The sequence below is a fragment of the Rhinatrema bivittatum genome, chromosome 2 (assembly GCF_901001135.1).
Source record: "Rhinatrema bivittatum chromosome 2, aRhiBiv1.1, whole genome shotgun sequence".
Lineage (NCBI taxonomy): Eukaryota > Metazoa > Chordata > Amphibia > Gymnophiona > Rhinatrematidae > Rhinatrema > Rhinatrema bivittatum.
In genome coordinates, this window is record NC_042616.1 from 104,874,042 (window position 1) to 104,894,904 (window position 20,863).

A 20,863-nucleotide genomic window follows, 5' to 3' on the forward strand; every position below is an offset into this window, starting at 1 on the left:
TTGAGGTCGAGAACATGCTTAGACAACTAAACCCCGCCCCACATAAAATAGATGCACTACCCATATCGGAACTAAAAAAGTTTCCTGACATCACTGCCCCTACTCTTGTGAATATTATAAACTCTTCCCTAGAAGAAGGTTACATGCCCAATATACTAAAAGGAGCAATTATCAAACCAATATTAAAGAAAAAATCATAGACCCCCTAACACTAGCGAACTATAGGCCAGTCTCCAACCTACCACTAATTGCAAAATTAATTGAAAAAACAGTTCAAAAACAACTATCTGAGCACTTAGAAAATAACAATATCCTATACGTATCACAACATGGCTTCCGTAAGCACTAGAGCACTGAAACTCTTTTATTTGCACTAACAGATAATATACTAAGAGGATTCGACAGTGGAAAACATTACATTCTGGTATTACTGGATTTATCAGCAGCATTTGACACAGTGAGTCATGAAAAACTAATCAAAAGACTTGAAGAAATAGGACTACACGGTATCACAATCACATGGTTCAGGTCATATCTAACCAACAGAATATTTCAAGTACAAATTAATAACACTCTATCTGAAAAAATAACCCTAAAAACAGGAGTTCCACAGGGATCGGCACTTTCAGCGACACTCTTTAACATATATCTACTTCCACTATGCCATCTCCTCGCAGGGCTAGGAATCACACATTACATTTACGCCGATGACATTCAATTAACCCTACCAATAGAGGACACCATTGAAAAAACAATAAGTTTAGCCATTATGTATCTTGACATAATAAAACAACTACTAAACCAAATGGAACTGGTAATTAACATTGATAAAACTGAATTCTTACACCTAGAAAGAAAGAATATAAACATTACACAAACTCCAATAATACTCGACAGCAACCAAAAAAATCAATTTAGCCAAGAAGGTATGCAACCTCAGCATCATAATTGATACAGAGCTAAACCTCAAACAGCACATATCACTAAAGGATAAAGAAGGGTATGCTAAACTTATGGTACTTAGAAAGCTAAAACCATTACTGTCTCTGCCAAACTTTCGCACTGTGCTTCAATCACTAATATTTGCAAGCACTGACTACTGTAATGCACTACTGCTTGGTTTACCTTACACTACGATAAGACCACTGCAAATATTACAAAACTCCGCAGCGAGAATTCTTACTGGAAAAAGCAGAAAAGATCACATCACAGATACACTAGCCAAACTGCATTGGCTACCCATCGAACAAAGAGTTCAGTTCAAAGCACTTTGCACAATTCACAAATTGATTCACGACGAAAAAGCAGAATGGCTGAACACAGCACTTTGAGTACACATACCATATAGAAATTTAAGATCAGCAAGCAAAGCTTTCTTAACTATTCCATCTGTAAAAACAGCAAGACTAACCCAGGTTAGGGAATGTGCACTATCTCTGGCTGGTCCCATATTATGGAACACTATGCCCCTCGATCTAAGACTCCAGAGAAATTATAAACTTTTCAAAACAAGCCTCAAAACCTGGCTTTTCAAACAAGTCTTTACAAAGAGAACGGCGCAAGCAAATAAATAAGGAAGAGCAGGCATAGAGCACCCAGCACATAATCTCCAAATACCTACCTGGAAATTATTTTTATCCCACAGATAATCGTAGTCAATAATCCGAAATGATGAAAATCAACCACATGTACTATCCCATGTGAATTTCATTAATGAAATTCCATTTCATAAACCAAATAGTATTTAATGTTTATTTATTACCGGATACTATTGGCACCCTCCTTGTAAAGTACAATCTTTTCTTTGCTATATGTGCCCTATTGTAAACCGTTATGATGGTAAATAACTTAATGACAGTATAGAAAAACTGTTAAATAAATAAATAAATAAATAAATAAAATACTAGGAAAGCCTCACTGGAGAGATACCATTTTCATATTCTGAATGCAAACCCATTTCACAAGAAAATCAAAATTCCACCCAGCAACTAGATTAAGTTAGAACATAACATAAGAACATAAGTATGCCATTCTGGGTCAGACCAATGGTCCATCATGCCCAGTATCCTGTTTCTAACAGTGACCAATCCAAGTCACAAATACCTGGCAATTACCCAAGATCACAAGCTACTACTGCTTATTAATTAATGTTATAGCAGTTTATGGATTTTTCCTCTAGGAACTTATCTAAACCTTTTTTAAACCCAGTTACACTAACTGCTGTAACCATATCCTCTGGCAATGAATTCCAGAGTTTAACTATGTGCTGAGTGAAAAAGAATTTTCTTCAATTTGTTTTAAATGAGCTACTTGCTAACTTCATGGAGTGCCCCCTGGTCCTTCTGAGAGAGTAAATAACCGATTTACATTAACTTGTTCAAGTCCTTTCATGATTTTGTAGACATCTATCATATCCCCCTTAGTCGTCTCTTCTCCAAACTGAACAGCTCTAACCTCTTTAGCCTTTCCTCACAGGGGAGCTGTTCCATGCCCCTTATCATTTTGGTCACCCTTTTCTGCACTTTCTCCAGTGACCAGAAGTGTACACAGTATTCAAGATGCGGTCTCACCATGGAGCGATACAGAGGAATTATGACATCCTCCATTTTATTTTCCATTCCCTTCCTAATAATTCCTAACATTCTGTTTGCTTTTTTGATCGCCACAGCGCACTGGGCCGACGATTTCAATGTATTATCCACTATGATGCCTAGATCTCTTTCCTGGGTGGTAACTCATAAGATAGAACCTAAATTGTGTAACTACAGCAAGGGTTATTTTTCCCTATATGCATCACTTTGCACTTGTCCATGTCAAATTTCATCTGCCATTTGGAAGCCCAATCTTCCAGTCTCACAAGGTCCTCCTGCAATTCATCACAATCCGCTTGAGATTTAACTACTCTGCATAATTTTGTGTCACCCACTCATTGTACCCTTTCCAGATCATTTATAAATATGATCTGAAGTTAGCATGGGGCACATTTAAAACTAATCGGAGAAAGCTCTTTTTTACTCAACGCACAATTAAACTCTGGAATTTGTTGCCAGAGGATGTGGTTAGTGCAGTTAGTATAGCTGTGTTTAAAAAAGGATTGGATAAGTTCTTGGAGGAGAAGTCCATTACCTGCTATTAAGTTCACTTAGAGAATAGCCACTACCATTAGCAATGGTTACATGGAATAGACTTAGTTTTTGGGTACTTGCCAGGTTCTTATGGCCTGGATTGGCCACTGTTGGAAAGAGGATGCTGGGCTTGATGGACCCTTGGTCTGACCCAGTATGGCATGTTCTTATGTTCTTATTAAAAAGCACTGGCTCAAGTACAGGTCCCTGAGATTCTCCTCTCAGAACAATGTTCAAGCAGGGAATGTAATCAAAGCTTATTTAAAAAAAAAAAAAAAACAAACCAATACTCATCTCAGTTCATTTACTGAATCTGATAATTGGCAAATTCTTCAACAGAATGACTGGCATCTCCCATGCCACTCAGCCTTGCTGCCGTTCCCAGACTTCACATCTTGCAGTTCTTTCTAGTTTCTACCACTGCGCCTTGCTGCTAACAATAACCTAGATCTTACAGCATGAGGCGTCCCTGCCACTCTGGGGGGCTGCTTTGCAGCTCTCATTTTGATACCACTCTTTGTGCCGCTTGGTCCCTTTAGCAGTGCCTTGGGGGTTTTTCCTGCCACCTTTTCTGCTTTGTTCCTCCTTTATGATACCTAAGGATGCTGATGCCACTTTAGGTACCACTTTGCCTCTGGTGCTTCCATGAAGGGTTCATGCCACTGTTGTTGGTGTCCACTTTTAGAGCCTTGGGATCTTCTTCTCCTCACACTACCTTTCTTCTTTGATCCTCTTATGATGTCTTGGATAATTCCTGGCAATGCTGGTACCCCTGCCGCCCATTTACAGAGCCTTAGGCTATTCATGCCATACTTTTGGCTCCACTTTGCCACAGTCCAGGTACCTTGGAGTTCTTTCCCCTTCTGATGATTTCTTCCTATGAATTTCATGACAACTGATGAGGAAACACCAAATAGGCTGCAGTGCTCCCCCCTCTGACATTAATGGCAAACAAAACAATGAATAGAACATAAAAATGAATTTGTTCTTTTTGTTTTGAAACTAAAGAAACATTTTTTCTTCTGCACATCCCTCCTGCATAGGGGAATGGAGCACAGCCTGTTGCAGTGCACTATGGAGTAGAGTACAGCACAATGCAGTGCCCTGAAAACTGGCAAAAAGCCTACTTCACTGGAAAGTGGAACATAGAGATACTCTGTGTCCACAGAAACACCTCTAATAATGAGTGCACAGTAGAATTAGGACACTTCTCCTACTATTCACCATGCAAAAAAGAATATTCAAATTCTGTATCATCTCAGTAACAGTGGCACAAATTACCCTCCATTAGCAGGCTCTCTGTGAAGTAACACAAAACCCTGGAAAAAACAGAGTAAGCATCTATGTAGCAAACCTGTCCTACTAATCCAGCACTTAACACCAGGAACTCAAACAAATACAACCTGGCATATGAAAAGATGGAAATGCAAGTATTGCATTGTGCTCTAAAACAGGTGTGGGCAAACATTTTTTAAAAACAGGGCCACATTACTGGTGCTCACCAGAACCAGAGGCTCTGTGAGTGGGTGGGGGAGTTAAAGTGGTGAGTACATCACCCAGTCAGCAACCATACCAATAAAAATAATAATTCAAATCATTTAGCGAGTAGAATAACTAAATAGTTAAAACATATAAAAATGTCAAAAATACCCATAAAATATTTCAAAACAGACACATCAAATACTACCCAATAATTCAAATTAGTAAGGATTTTAAAAAATTCCCTGCTCTCCATACCTCGGAACCTTTTATTTTCAGATGCTCTCAGATTATCATGGATTAGCAGGCAGAGAGGAAGGGGGTTGTTGCACACACACACACACACACACACACATACACACGCACACACACACATGCTCTCTTTCTCTCACCCCCACACACAATCTCTCTCTCACTCACCCTCACACACAATCTCTCTCTCACTCACTCACACACAAAGCTCCCTCACCCACACATACACACACACATGCTTTCTCTCTCAGCCACATACACACATGCTCTCTCATCCACACACAATACTCTCTCATCCACACATACAATGCTCTGTCTCACCCATACCCACATACACACATGCTCTCACCCACACACACATAATGCTCTCACCTACACACACAATGCTCTCACCTACTCATACATATATGCTCTATGTCACCCACCCATAGAACACATACTCTCTCACTTACCCATGTTTACAAAGCTCTCACCCACCCATACACACAGTGCTCTCACCATTCTAACACACACAATGCTTTCTCACCCACCCATACATACAATGTTCTGGTGTAGAAGGCACACTGTCCAGCAAATTAAGGAGCTGTTGCAACCCCTGAGGAAGGAGCAAGCCTCCTAAACGCTGCAGGGTCGGGGTTTATTTTCAAAACATGCGTTCCTTAAGTACAACCTGTTGGAATAAGCGCAGTAAGCTTGGACTGCTACTATTGCAAGATCTAGTGGTAACTAGCAATTTTTAGAAAAACAAAACGAATTAAAAAGATATAAAAAAGAATAACAAAAAAGATATAAAAAGATTAAAAGATTCAATATAAGGAAGACATATTCTCATAAAAATAATTGGAATGCAGTCAAAAGTCATGTTTTCCTAGTGACTGTTTTTTTAGAATTTTTTAAGCACAAAGAAACAATAGTTTGGGTTGCAGAATAAGGGATACTAACTCAACCCGGTGCTTTATGATGGTCACTAGGCCACGTATATTGACTTTTACTTGTCCACTATATTAATTTTCTATAAGAAATTGTTATTTACAACACAGAGTACTGCAGTGTGAGCCATAAGGTTGACCCAACATTGAATTCTTTTTATTCACAAAAGTCTGAAAATATTTTACTGCCAGGATTTTCTAAGTCATGTCTACAGATGAAACAATCTTTAGATGTGGAAATGGATGAGCCTTCATGACACAGAAATCCAAACAATTCTAAAGGATAAAAGTCTCTGTGAGAACCTGGATACTGTCTATTCTGTGACTGAGGCCAAAAGCATTGGAATGACAAAACTGGGTCTAAATAAATGTCCACAGATTTCCCTTACTTTCTATGAACTTCCTCTGAAACTCCGGTTTCCTCTTAGTAATGGGAAGATAATTGATTATAATATCATATTACAAACCCCTGCTGCTCAAGATTTTCCATTTACAGTGTTGTATGTTATACCAATAAGGAGGATAATTTTCAAAGGCATTTTCATGAACAAAACAGTGCTTGACCTGTTCAAATGGCCTGTTATAAAATAGCCTGCATAATATACGATTAAAGTTATGTCCTGTATGCGCCAAAATTTGCCTGGTCTGAGCAGAGGCATTCCTAGGGACAGAGTTTGGGAGGGGTTTGTACTAATGTGCACATGCTTACTTTGAAAAAAATATGCACAGAATGTTTCCATGAAAAATTTCTAATAGATGTAATTGTGTGTGTGTAGTTTTGGTGAGGGTAATTTCAAAGCAAACTTGTATACGTTAAGTTCACTTTGAAGATTAGTGTTATTAATGATTATATGATGTTTCAAAAGGCACTGAAAATCCATTTGGAGCTTTTAATTGATGTTTGTTTTTCTTTGTTTTATCTGAGTATGTATTTTATTGCATATTTTCTTATTCTGTATGTTTTACTGTGTATTTTGGTTGTAATCCGCAATTGATGCTCTGCAAATTGCATAATATAAATCAGTGTAATAAAACACATAAATAAGGGTAATTTACAAAAAGATTTACATGCTTAAAACTGGGTTTTACATGTGTAAATGCACTTTACGTGTATAAATGGGCTTTAGAAAATCGCTATATTATATACCATAGAATTGTCAACAGGTTTTATACGTGTAAATGCACTAAGAACCAAATTTTAAAAGTATTGTTCGCGCTAAAAAGCCCATATTTGTGAGTATCTAGACCATGCCTGAGTGATGCATACTTTAGGAGCCAGAAATTATGTGCGTATATGCATGTATGCGAGTAAAAAAAAAACAATGGGCAGAAATTGGGCGGAGCTTGGGGTGGGGCATGTGCGTTCCAGGACAGGCCAAGAGTAAAGTGCATAACTCCATATTTTAAAACCAGAGGCCTCAGCATATGCCAGCTTGTTATCTGTGTAAATTTACAGTTGCTCCTGATAAGGAACAAGTCTGCAAATCTTGCGTTTTTGGACATACACTACAGAGTGAGGTGCCTGGGGGAGTGCAGGATGAATTGCCAGAGGGGTCCGGATGACCTTGAGGTAGACTGGGCAACCTGGTGGACTAATCGGAAAAACTGGAAATGTCCCCTGTGCGAGCATGTTTTATAATCTGCTTACATATGCACGTAAAAGCCAGCAAAGTCCTATGCGAAGTAGGTATGCTCAAGTAACCTCTTAAAATTAGGAGCATATTTAGGCATGGTAGGCGTATTTTAAATCCCTCACACATAAATGTGCACATGATTTAAAATTGTAGTGCATGTTTGTTCACATGCTCATATGTGCCTTTATGGACGCCCACGTGCTCATTTTAAAATTAGCCTGTAAACAAGTTTCTGAAAACTGCTATGATAGTACATTACATGTATATGTGTAACTCCTATGAAAATTATCCCCCCATATGTATTTGATGTAAAATTTATGCAGGCTGTTACAAAGTTCTCCTATATTGTAGATGTCAGAAAAGTTTAATTACCCAGGGATGCTCTTCAACTGGACAGTAAAATGAATAAAGAATGCCATCCTTCACTAAAACAGCGATTGCTTTAAAAATGAATGACAGGAACAAATTCAGATGGATATAGTTCCGAGTGCAGTGAACTTTTCTAAATTTAGAAGGAGACAAAAAGATATAACATAATTTAGCTACAGAGATAAAAATAATATTTGAACATACTAATTAGACAGGCTTTTAATTGTTTGCATGAAATTATCTTGTAGTTCTAATGAAAATAAGAAGAAATAAGAACAAGTTTCACTTAAGAAATGAAATTTCTCGTCAGGCCTTTCATGATTAAATAATGTCTGGTAGGATTGATACAGACGTTTTTCCACTTGAAAATAATGTTTAATTTTTTTTACCAGGTAGGAATCTCATTACATACATCAGTTATGTTTTTCAGATTCTTCCAATTGTTCAAAAACTCATTTTCCCAACTTGTAGTATCCAATGTGCAATTTACAGAATAGAAAGCAATTGTGCAATCTCAGAGTCCACCACTAGCTCAGGAGTTCTCAGCCAAAGATTTAGTTTGCAGATGTCTACAATGAATATTCATCAGAAATATTTGTATCCATAAGATTAATTTGCATAGCTTGGTAACCCTGAAAACCAGATCTAATTGGAGACCACAAGGAGTAGAGTTGGGAAACCTTGCACTAGTTTAGAGAGGAGCAATGATTACACTTTCCATTCACAGAGTAAGCATCTCATCTTAAAGGGTAAAGCATATTATCTTCCTTTATAATATAAGTAAAATTACCTTACCTAGCTCCCTTTGGGAATTTGAATACCCACTATAGCAGTCAGATGGCAACCAGTAGGCTATAACAACTGGGCTGATGCTGGCCAAGTAGCATTCAGAAAGGCTAGGGGGATATAAATGATTGGATGTGTGAGTAACAGGTTTGCTAGTTTCAGGCCACACTCGCAGTAGCTTTTGTGCCTGATGTTGGTGGTGGCCAAGTAGCATCCAGAAAGGCTCAGAAGATATAAGCGACTGGATGTTTGGGGAACAGGCTCACTAGTTTCAGGCCATACCCACATTAGTTTTGTGGCTGTTTAGATTATTACATGGAAAATTTGAGGATCTGATTGTTGGATTAAGTATGGCAGCTGCATGCTCATCTACTTAGGATGGGAAGACAACAAAAACTGACTTGGATAAGGACGGAAATCTTACACAGTAATTATTGCTTGGTTACACAGCACCTTGGATGGTAGGGGGAGTGGCTGGGGCTTCCCCTCCAATGACACGTGGGTCCTCCAAGGATGTTGTGGCCACTCGGTAGTCTCCTCTGAATGTGGCCATATGCAGGATCAGAAGCACAGAAATATGCTTCCACCCTGATGGCATGGAGTGTTGACACCACCATGCCCTGGATAGCCACCCACCTTGCCGCATCTTTTGATGGCCCTGAAACTACAAGCAGTCAAACTTCTATTGCTGGTATCCTTAGCAGTTCAAAATAGAATAACTGTGCAGATTTGATGGATGAGCCAATTGGATCTGTATTTTTTATTTAATGACTTGCCTTTCCAAACCTGAGCTCAAAGTGCATTACTAATTCAGGTATAGTAGATATTTCTCTGCCTCATAATGCTTATAATCTTAAATTTGTACCTGAGGCAATGATGGGAAAAGTGTCTTGACTAGTCACAAGAAGCATCAGTGAGAGAAGTAAGATTTGAACCCTGGCTTGCCTGTTTCTTAGCTCACAACTCTGATCACTAGGCTACTCCTTCACCATTTCATTTCATTTCACTTTATGAATCACTTTCCAGATACAATTGCCCAAAGTGATGTACAAACAGAACATATATATATATATATATATATATATATATAATAACATATACAATAAAATACAATAATATGCCATCTGTCATCTTCTATTATGATGTTACAAATATGTTTTGAATTTAGTTAGGAAAAGTAGGCTTCTTGAATAATGTAGGACTCCAGACTACTCTGGAGCCAATACCTCCAGTACCTGAATATAGCTCACCTTGAGCTAGCAATGAAAAGGTGTGAGCTAAATAGGGATGTGCATTCGTTTTCAACGCATTGGCAATCCACAACGTATAAGTCCCTATTCGTTGTATTCGTGGATTCGTGAAATGCATCGCGATCCCCCACGAATACAACATATCATATTAGTGCCATTCTTTTGGCTTGCAATGATTTCTTAGCGGCCGTTTGAAATAGGAGATAGCAAAAACCAGCCTTTTTCTGTTAGTCATAAGTAACCTCACAGCCCTCTCATAGAGTGGGTCAGACAGGTTGGCAAGGAGACCAGAATGCAACCTATCAGAGCTAATCATTTTTCTAATGCAGCCGATCGCCGCTCTCACTCAGTGCTCTGTGACGCTATTCCTGATGACACAGCCCTATTTATACATTAAGCACACAGCGTGCCACGCACTTTCTTTGCGGGGGTGGTCTGGGGAGCTGGTCCGGGGATGGTGGCCACGATCCCCTACCTGACCCGCGACTGCGGGACTGCAGCGGCAGCATTGGGGAAGCCGCGGGAGTCCGGCCCCAGTCACCCCCGCACACCAGCATGGACCTCCGCAGGGACTGCCGGGTTGAGAGGCATTCCTTCTCGTGCCTTGCAGCGTCGGGCTGCTTTGCTCCGCGGCCGGAAATCCAAGATGGCCGCCATGTTCTTAGGCGCGAGGCCGCGCCCCCTTACAGAATTTAAAGGGACCTCGTTCCCTAAATTGACTGCACCTGCTCCTAATGGGCTAGGCACAGGGGAAGTATAACGGGAGACTTCCTCCACTCACTCGTCAACTTGGCAACTTCGTTGTTCGAGTCTGCTTGCTTCGGTGAGTCTTCTGGTACTTCGAATTCTTGATTCCTGGTTCCTGCTTCTTCTCGGTGATTCCTCGGTGTGTGACTTCGGACTGGGAAGCGGTGGTACCTCAGTGTGTGACTTTGGACTGGAAAGTGGCGATCCCTCGGCGTGTGACCTCGGACTGGTAAGCAACGACCCTCTGGTACTCGACCTCGGACTTCTTCAGGACCATCGTCTCCAAGGGACCACCTAAGTCCCAGTGGCCCAGGGGGACCGCGGGCTTCCAGTTGTGAAGATCCAGTTGGCCCTTGCACCGACGTCACGACTCCTCGACCTCTCAAAGGTCCACCTAAGTCCCAGCAGCCCGGGTCCCTAAGGGCTCCTCCTGGGGGGACTGCGGACTTCCAGTGGCGAAGACCCAGTTGGCTTCTCCGACGTCACGACTCTTCGCTTTCTCTACGGCCGTCTCAGTCTTCAGTGCCGAGGGTCCGCCAGTCCCATCTTTTGTTCTGCTTCGCTATCCGATGGGGGAACCTAAGGACCCACCTCCTAAGGTAACACCATCCTCCCGTCGGTCCAAGGGTTCACAAGCCTGATCATAACAGTCTGAGTGTCTCAGATCTGTATTCAATTGCTAGCTACTTTGATAGAATTTTCCATTTAAAAAGATATTTGTTCGATTTGGCTGCAGTGCCAGCTAGCCATGTTTTTCTTGACCGCACTTTTTTTTTATTGATCTGAGATGGTCTCTCTGTCTGTGCCACTGAGAGAAGCTGTTAGTATTGGCATTTTTCTGCTTATTTTACCCCCTAGGGTAGGTTGCAAGCAGGATTTGGGTGTTGTGGGTGGGAGATATATTCACTTGCTAGCTACTTTGATAGAATTTTCCATTGAAAAAGATATTTATTCGTTTTTGCTGCTGTGCCAAGCAAGCCATCCTTTTTATTTAACTGCAGTTTCTTTTTTTTTTAACTCAGGCTGTCCTTTTGTGCTCTTTTAAGCCAAGAAGACAGTGCACTCACTGGGCATCAGTGGGCACTGGGCAGTTTTGCAGACTCACATATATTGGGACAGCAGTGCTCTCTGAAGCCAAATCTCCAGTGGGCCTCTTTTGTAGTTACAAGCTTGGTGTATGCACATATAGTGGTCAAAGTTTTAGTGTACATCCAGGCTCAGCCTCATGGGCCTGGGGGAGGTTAGCAGACTCACATATATTGGGATAGTAGTTCTCTCTAAAGCCAAATCCCCAGTGGGCCTCTTTTGTAGTTACAAGCTTGGTGTGTGCACATACAGCGGTCCCAGTTTTAGTGTACATCCAGGCACAACCTCATGGGCCTGTGGGCACTTTTGCAGACTCACATATATTGGGTCAGTGGTGCTCTCTGAAGCCAAATCCCCAATGGGCCTCTTTTGTAGTTACAACTTGGTGTGTGCACATACAGCGGTCCAAGTTTTAGTATATGTCCAGGCACAGCCTCGTGGGCCTGGGGGAGGTTAGCAGACTCACGTATATTGGGACAGTGGTGCTCTCTGAAGCCAAATCCCCAGTGGGCCTCTTTTGTAGTTACAAGCTTGGTGTGTGCACATACAGCAGTCCCAGTTTTAGTGTACATCCAGGCACATTCTCGTGGGCCTGGGGGCGGTTAGGAGACTCGCGTATATTGGGACAGCGGTGCTCTCTGAAGCCAAATCCCCAGTGGACCTCTTTTATAGTTACAAGCTTGGTGTGTGCACATAGGGGTAGATTTTAAAAGAAGCGCGATCAGCCTACTTTTGCTTGCGCATCAGACTCAAGCAAAAGTACGCTGGATTTTAGTAGATACGCGCGTATCCGCGCGTATCCACTAAAATCCTGGATCGGCGCGCGCAAGGCTATCGATTTTGTATAGCCTGCGCGCGCCGAGCCGCGCTGCCTCCCCCCGTTCCCTCCAAGGCCGCTCCGAAATCGGAGCGGCCTTGGAGGGAACTTTCCTTTGCCCTCCCCTCACCTTCCCCTCCCTTCCCCTACCTAACCCACCCGCCCGGCCCTGTCTACACCCCCCCCTTACCTTTGTCGGGGGATTTACGCCTCCCGGAGGGAGACGTAAATCCCCGCGCGCCAGCGGGCCTGCTGCGCGCCGGGCCGCGACCTGGGGGCGGGTACGGAGGGCGCGGCCACGCCCCCGGGCCGTAGCCACGCCCCGTACCCGCCCCCAAAACGCTGCCGACACGCCCCCGGAACGCCGCGACGACCGGGCCCGCCCCCGACATGCCCCCGACACGCCCCCCTCCGAGAACCCCGGGACTTATGCGAGTCCCGGGGCTCTGCGCGCGCCGGGAGGCCTATGTAAAATAGGCTTCCCGGCGCGCAGGGCCCTGCTCGCCTAAATCCGCCCGGTTTTGGGCGGATTTAGGCGAGCAGGGCTCTGAAAATCTACCCCATAGAGTAGTCCCAGTTTTAGTGTACATCCAGGCACAACCTCGTGGGCCTGGGGGCAGTTAGCAGACTCATGTATATTGGGACAACGATGCTCGCTGAAGCCAAATCCCCATTGGGCCTCTTTTGTAGTTACAAGCTTGGTGTGTGCACATACAGAGGTTCCAGTTTTGGTGTACATCCAGGCACAGCCTCGTGGGCCTGGGGGCGGTTAGCCAACTCACTCATATTGGGACAGCAGTGCTCTCTAAAGCCAAATCCCCAGTGGGCCTCTTTTATAGTTACAAGCTTGGTGTGTGCACATATAGCAGTCCCAGTAGAAGTGTACATCCAGGCACTGCCTCGTGGGCCTGGAAGCAGTTTGCAGACTCACCTATATTGGGACAGTGGTACTCTCTGAAGCCAAATCCCCAGTGGGCCTCTTTTGGAAATAATTCTTTTAATTGAAATCCCTAATAGGCAGTTACATTAAATCCATAATGTCATGGAAAGCTGGACGTAGTTGAGTGATTGGGACTGGCAGAGGAGGCACTTCAAAAGGCAGTGCCAGTCCCCCATTAAAGTTAAAAAGGGACCTGTTCCAATCTAACATCTCTGGAGGGGCAGGCAGTTCCATTGGGAAAAAATTAAATTTAAAGATGATGCATCGCCACCACCTGTTTCTGACCCTGCAGGTTTGGAGGTGAGGGAAGGGGAGGCTGAGCCATACAAGACTATAGGGCAACACCCAAAAGCAGCAGTGCGACAGCAGACTCGACTTAGTGTTGACAATGTAGCAAAGGCATAGTTTGTTTCTGATTCTGATGAAGAATCATCTTGTGTGGGATTCTCATCATCAGAAATGGAAGTAGTAATAGCTGAAGAAGGTTTAGGAGGATTAGTTAGTCCTGTCTTAGCCTCCACTTCAGTGCTGCAGGGGAGAGATGAAACTGATGATGAGGAGGAGGAAGAGCAGTCAGCGCAGGCACAGAGTGTGACTAATGCCCCTGGCATTGCTTCTCAGGGTGCACCCACTATTTCAGCTCCAGTGCCAGCATCCACCCCGAAGGCTATAGAGAAGGGATCACGAAAGAAATATGTGATCTGGAGCCACTTTAACATGACGGAGGACCAGTGTTTTGCTCAGTGCAATTACTGTGCAAGGGCTATTAGCAGAGGCAAGCAAATGGGACATCTAACTAATTTTGGCATGATGCATCATATGAAGAGGCAACACCCAACAACAGTACTGCCATCTGGGGATTGTGGCAGTACCAGTCAGGGGATCCATTTTTCCAGGCAGCGTAAAGTGGTTGAAAAGGAGCAGAGTCACCCCATGCCCTCAGCCCCTTCTAGCAGTTAGGTGGCAGGCCAGCAGCCCCCTGCCATGAGGCAGAAGCGGCAACCCACCATGGAGGAAATGGGGTGGTGTTCGGTAATGCTATCCCAGGGAAGGAGGCAGGCAGCCTCAAAAGTTATAACCAGGAGCATTGGGGAAATGATTGCCCTTGATGACCAGCCCTTGCAGATAGTGGAGAATGTGTATTTCAAGCATTTGCTGAAGGTCTTAGTTCCAAATAACAAAGTCCCTCCAGAACTGCATTTAGCAGAAAGGTCATCTCCAGCCTGTACAACCAGTGTCGCAATCGCATCCAAGCACTGCTAGCTAAGGCACAGGGGAGTGTGCATTTCACCTGCGATATCTGGACTGCCATGAATGCTGCACACTCTTACCTCTCCCTGACAGTCACTTATGGGACCTGGCTGAGGCAGGGGCAGGCAGCAACTCTATTAGTGAACAAGTATCAGGGTGGAGGTGGGCTTTACTGCACACCCACCTGACGGACGAGGCCCATATCTCAGTCAATATTCTAGCGTACATCAGACAGATGCTGGTGGGCTGGCAACTATGCCAGTGAGACAGGAATCCTCAGGCAGGGTTCTTTGTCACAGATAATGGTGCAAACATGGTAAAGGCAATATATGACGGGTGCTTTCAGAACATCTGATGTTTTGCACATACTCTGCACCTGGTAGTGAAGTCAGCTCTGGGGTTGGAGTCCAATCACCAAGAGAATGAATACCTGCATACATTAATACACAAGTATAGGAACATAGCAGGCACTTCCACAGAAGTGTGAAGGCGGGGCAGGTTCTCCGACAAAAGCAGACTGATTTGGAGATGCCTCACATGCGTCTCATTCAAGACATTGCCACCCAGTGGAATTCCACCTTTATGATGCTGCAGAGGTTAGTGGAGCTGCAGAGACCCCTTCATGAACTTTCTGGTTCAATGGACATAGGTGTGCATAATCCCCTAGGGTATCATGATTGGTTAGTCATGAGTCAGCTGGTAAAATTCCTGCAGCCCTTCAAGGATGTCATGGAGGAGCTGAGTTCCAGAAGTACCACTTTGGTTCATCATCCCTATAGTTAATTTTCTGGAGGAAAATTTGGAGGGCTTTAAACAGGAAGAGGGAATGACAGCTGAAGTGCTGCATTGTCTGGCCTTTTTGCAGAAGCAGGTGCAAGAGAGATTAAGGCCTTTAACAGAAGACCAGACATACATGCTCCCCACAGTCTATGATCCTCATGTGAAAGGGAAACTTGAAGGACCTGCTGTTAGGAAAAGTCCGTGAACAGGAGCGCCATAGGCAGAGACAGATTAGGCATGAAGCAGAGGAGGAAACAGCGGGCATTTTTGTGCTAGCCCAAGCAGGAGCAGCACTCTGTCAGTGACAGCTAGTACCTCCTCCTCCTCCACTTCAGTACACGAAAGGCATGTTGCCCATAAAGATTCATCTGTTCTGCTATGGGCTAGAGAGAAAGCAGCTGGCATTAGTGACTCTCAGCCCACGTAAGCTAAGGAGACACCAGCACAATTGTCAGTGACATGGTATATCTGAGAGCCCACAGAGGACATGCAGATAGATCCGCTGGCATAATGGGCACATGTCTGGCCACACCTAGCCAAAGTGGCTCAGCGATATCTGTCATGTCCACCAACCAGTGTGCCCAGTGAACATGTATTTTCAATGACAGGGGATATCATGAACCCTCACCGCTCAAAGCAGGCACCAGAGTTGATGAAAATGCTAGTTTTTTTGAAAATAAACATGCCTTTGCTTGGGTATCCAAATTTTCCCTGTGAATGGCAAGATGAATAAAAGCAATTTAAAGCCTTGCAGCAGCTCCAAATGCCTCCTATATTCCAGATAATATCAGCACATGTACCTGACCTCAAACGCTGTGCCAGTCCGTCCACTGTCCAGGCCGTATGTCCCTACAAGGGCCTGACCTCAAACACTGTGCCTGTCTGAGTTTAGGTCTAGTATTTCTAATTTCAGTTTCATGTATTTGTGCATCACTTCTTTCCAGAATATTCTTTTTCCTGTTTTGCAACATTTGGAATGTAAGAACATAAAAAGCTGACTTAAGATGTTTGGAGCTTGCATATTTCATATGCTCAATAGTTTTCATGATCTTTTTAATATGGGCCATTTTCTTAGGTGCCAACATTAATGTTTCTAGTTCTATAGAAAACTGGGGGTAGTTGCACTCTAGTTCGTCCTCTGTGTTCCCATAGTTTACAGAGGTACTGTGTAAATTACAAAGTCAACATGGACTTGAGTAGCAATTTTCTTACTTCTGAGAGCTCTTCAAGTCACTTTGTCATCAGCTGAAGTGCATAAGTATTAAGTACAGTTAATAGCTTCTGGGTATTTACAAGGGCCTGACCTCAAATGCTGTGCCTGTCTGCAGTGTCCACTGTCCAGCCCTTACGTCATACAAGGGTTGGATCTCTAATGCTGTGCCTGTCTGTCCAGGCCTTACGTCCCTACAAGGGCTTGACCTCTAATGCTGTGCCTGTCCATCCAGGCCTTATGGCCCTAAAAGGGCTTGACATCTAATGCTATCCCTGTCCATCCAAGCCTTATGTTCCTACAAGGGCTTGATCTCTATAATCTAATGCTGTGCCTGCCTGTTTGTCCAGGCTTTATGTCCCTACAAGGGCATGACCTCTAATGCTGTGTCTGTCCATCCAGGCCTTATGTTCCTACAAGGGCTTGGCCTCTATTCTCTAATGCTGTGCCTGCCTGTCCATCCAGGCTTTAAGTCCCTATGAGGGCTTGACCTCTAATGCTGTGCCTATCTGTCCAGGTTAATGTCTCTACAAGGCTTGACCTCTAATGCTGTGCCTGTCCGTCTAAGCCTTATGTCCCTACAATGACTTGATCTCTATCCTCAAATGCTATGCCTGTCTGTTCAGGATTTATGTCCCTACAAGGGCTTGACTCTAATGCTGTGCCTGTCCATCCAGGATTTATGTCCCTATAAGGGCTTGACCTCTAATGCTGTGCCGGTCCTTCCAGGCCTTATGTCCCTACAAGTGTTTGACCTCTATCCTCAAATGCTGTGCCTGTCCATCCAGGCTTTACATCCATACAAGGGCTTGACCTCTAATGCCGTGCCTGTCCATCCACATTTGGAATGTAAGAACATAAAAAGCTGACTTCAGATGTTTGGAGCTTGCATATTTCATATGCTCAATAGTTTTCATGACCTTCATAATATGGGCCATTTTCCCGAAATCTTTCTTAGATGCCAACAGTAATGTTTCTAGTGCTATAGAAAACTGGTGATAGTTGCACTCTAGTTCATCCTCTGTCTTCCCATAGTTTACAGAGGTACTGTGTAAACTACAAAGTCAACATAGGTTGATATTGTAGATTTGGGCAGGAGAAGACGTCAGTGCTTTTTTTGGTCCTAACGGCTGAACCCTCATTGCAAAGGGAACCCTCAGTCTCTGGCAATTCAAAATACTAATCCTTCACAGCATGGATCCTTAATTAAAACAAACAATTTTCTTTTAGTTTCAGGGCAGAGCAGAGAACGTCCTCCATCTAGCTCAGGAAGTCATGATCTGTTTGCCCATGCTTAAATCCTAACAATTTGTACCATTATATACTCTAGGGGCCAACCCATTCCGGGGAGCCCTTTCCTGCTCAAAGGAAAGGGAACTCTCCCCGGTGTAGCCAGCCTATCTCTTAGTACCTATTGACCCATGTTGAACCGCTGTTCATATGGCACCCTCCTCCACATTGCCACGCTCCGAAGGCTCGTGCTCCACTCTAGGGGCCAACCCATTCCAGGGAGACCTTTCCTTCACAAAGGAAAGGGAACTCTCCCCGGTGTAGCTGGCCTATCTCTTAGTACCTATTGACCCATGTTGAACTGCTGTTCACATGGAAACCTCCTCTGCCTCGGTCTTGAAAATTCTCGTTTGTATATCTGCTAACTCCACCAGATTTTAAAAGACCAGCGAGAGCTCACTAGATGCCACTGGAAACACCCCACTCTAGGGGCGAACCAATTCTAGGGAGCCCTTTCCTGCACAAAGGAAAGGGAACTCTCCCTGGGGACAGCCTGTCTTGTCCCTATCAAAACCACAGGGACCTGACTACCTCAGCTCTGCCAGCCTGTCTTGACCCTATCAGCTTTCTGCCACTCTGCCTTGCTGCCATACACCAGATGACTCACTTAACTCCTTGTGGTGTTTTTGCCACTATCATGGTTTCTCAGTGTGTTTCTGCTTGCTATGTTCCCCCTTCATTGTGCTGTAGGATGTTGACGCCACTTGTCTTGCCACTTTGCCTGTCATGCTACCTTCGAGGGCTCATGCATCTGTTATCGGTGCTCTCTTTTGAAGCTGTGGTGTATTTTGTTGCTTCTTTGCACCTCTGTTAAAGCACTCTTGCCACTCCTGGTACCCATTTGCCCCTTTAAAGTTCCTTAGGCTATTCATGCCACTTTGATGTCACTTTGCCACAGTCTAAGTACCTTGGAGCTCTCTTCTCATTCTGATGATTGCTCCCCAGAAATTTCATCAGAATTGATAAGAAAATTCTAATTCTGCAGCCAAAAATAAAATGCAAATACTCCCCCCATTGACTTTAATGGGAAATCAGAAAACGAATAAAACTAATCAACGAATTGGTTCCCCCCACCATGAAACAAATGGAATGAATTTCGGTCCCAGAAAAACGAAAACTGAATCGAAATGAATTTTTTCCTTCTGCACATTCCTAGAGCTAAATATGAATGAATAAAAAATAAATAAATATTACAATACCTCTTGATGAACATAAAGGCTCCTAACATTCAGGTGGCAGTAGCATTTGAAATAGAACATAATCATTATTTCAGTGGGTGGCCTCATTTGCTTACCTGAACAGACAGAGAATGGTACTGCTTGCTGTAAGGGCAATCAGAGATGTGCTGTGTCCAAGTGTATAAACTACCTTTACTATGACATAGAAAATTGCCTGTGAGGAGAAGAAAATGTAGGTAAATCTTCAGTAGTTCCAGTTTCAATTGATTATATTTATATTCTTTTCTGGCAAAATCACTCAGCACTGTCCAGATAGCGTAGATTAAAACTCAATATATAAAGCAAGCATGCAGTAAATATGCAGTAATCGATAATAGGTACAGGTACAAAACTTAGATTGTAAGCCCTCTGGGGATAGGGAAATACTTACAGTACCTGAATGTAAACCGATGTGATATCTCAGATCGAATGCGTTATATAAAAAAAGAATAAATAAAATAAATAAAAAATATAAATCAAGGCTGTCCTGCCTCTTAAATTTTCTATTTTTGGGTGTTCAGAGTATCCCAGAGAGATGCATATTCCTTCTTTCTAGTGCAGTAAGATAGAAAGTCACCTGAGAGACAAACCTTTTCAGCACTAAGTGAATAACTCAGAAAACAGGAGCTTAAGGAAGTCTGCAGGAAAGTCCGGAGAACTTACAATGTGATCACATTTCTTTGATGCAGCCCAATAATGCAAGCCCAGGCAGGAAGCAACATGTGTATGTTTACTTTAATTGCAAATTACCAATGAAATATTTATCTATGATTAATAAAATGCAGATCAATAATATTTTAGGTTGTTATCAGTAATTCACGGTGTTCAGTTACAAAAACTGAAGGCATGTTGCATGACCTCTGAATACCATATTTTGACTTATGAGCTTGTGTGCCTGCATGAATTAACAAATTGGTGCATATTAGCCCTTTAAGTTGTATAATACCAGAATTTCTTCACGCAGAAAAGAGCAATTACAGCACCATGAATGATGTCAGAATAGCAACTGATATTCATTTCTTGAAATGATGAGGTAACTCCGGGGGTGATTTTCTGCAGGTTATTGACCTGTAACTTTTTGAACTTGCTTACTTTTCTCCTTTGCAGCTAGAGTAGAAGGAAAAGATCACCACTGAGCCAAACCTGGTAATTGGGTTTGTTTGTTTGTTTTTTTTAGAACATTACTAATATATAATTCCTACAAGTTGCACTGATGATGCATTGCCAATAGTGATGTGCTATAATTTCAAAGTTTCAGAGAATTACCCAACAACAGTTTTTGACTTTTTTTTGTTTCTATCTTTTAGCATCTACAAAATGGTTTTAGCATGGACTAAAAAAGCATTTAGTGCATGCTAAAAGATGGAAATGAAATGCACCGAAAACCTCAACTAAATAGAAAACAAAGCACAAATTGAATGTTTTCTCCATGCACACTCCTAATTGCCTAAAGTTAAATGCAGAGATAGCTGACCTAAATCTAATCAGCTATGCCTACACCTGGCACTGGCTCTCATCTAACATCGCCTCCCACCTACCAACTGGTGCTCCCTAGGTGTGTAGATCTTCTCTAATTTCTCAGAGGAGTTTATTTTGAAAACCTTGGGAATCCAGCCTAGCCAAATACATTTTAGCTAAGAAGATAATTTAATAAGTGGCATTAACAAGGCAATGCACATTAAATTCCAAACTCGGTTTGTA

General features: G+C 43.0%; 1 protein-coding gene across 1 annotated transcript in view; it reads right to left on the minus strand.

The window, feature by feature from the left end:
* Positions 1 to 20,863, minus strand: part of VIPR2 (vasoactive intestinal peptide receptor 2) — a 299,702-nt gene that overhangs the window by 112,336 nt on the left and 166,503 nt on the right. The window contains exons 5-6 of the mRNA XM_029588516.1: positions 19,240 to 19,337; positions 7,792 to 7,921 (exon numbers count right to left, since the gene is read on the minus strand). Coding sequence (XP_029444376.1) covers positions 7,792 to 7,921; positions 19,240 to 19,337 — 228 coding nt within the window. The remainder of the gene's footprint in view (positions 1 to 7,791; positions 7,922 to 19,239; positions 19,338 to 20,863) is intronic.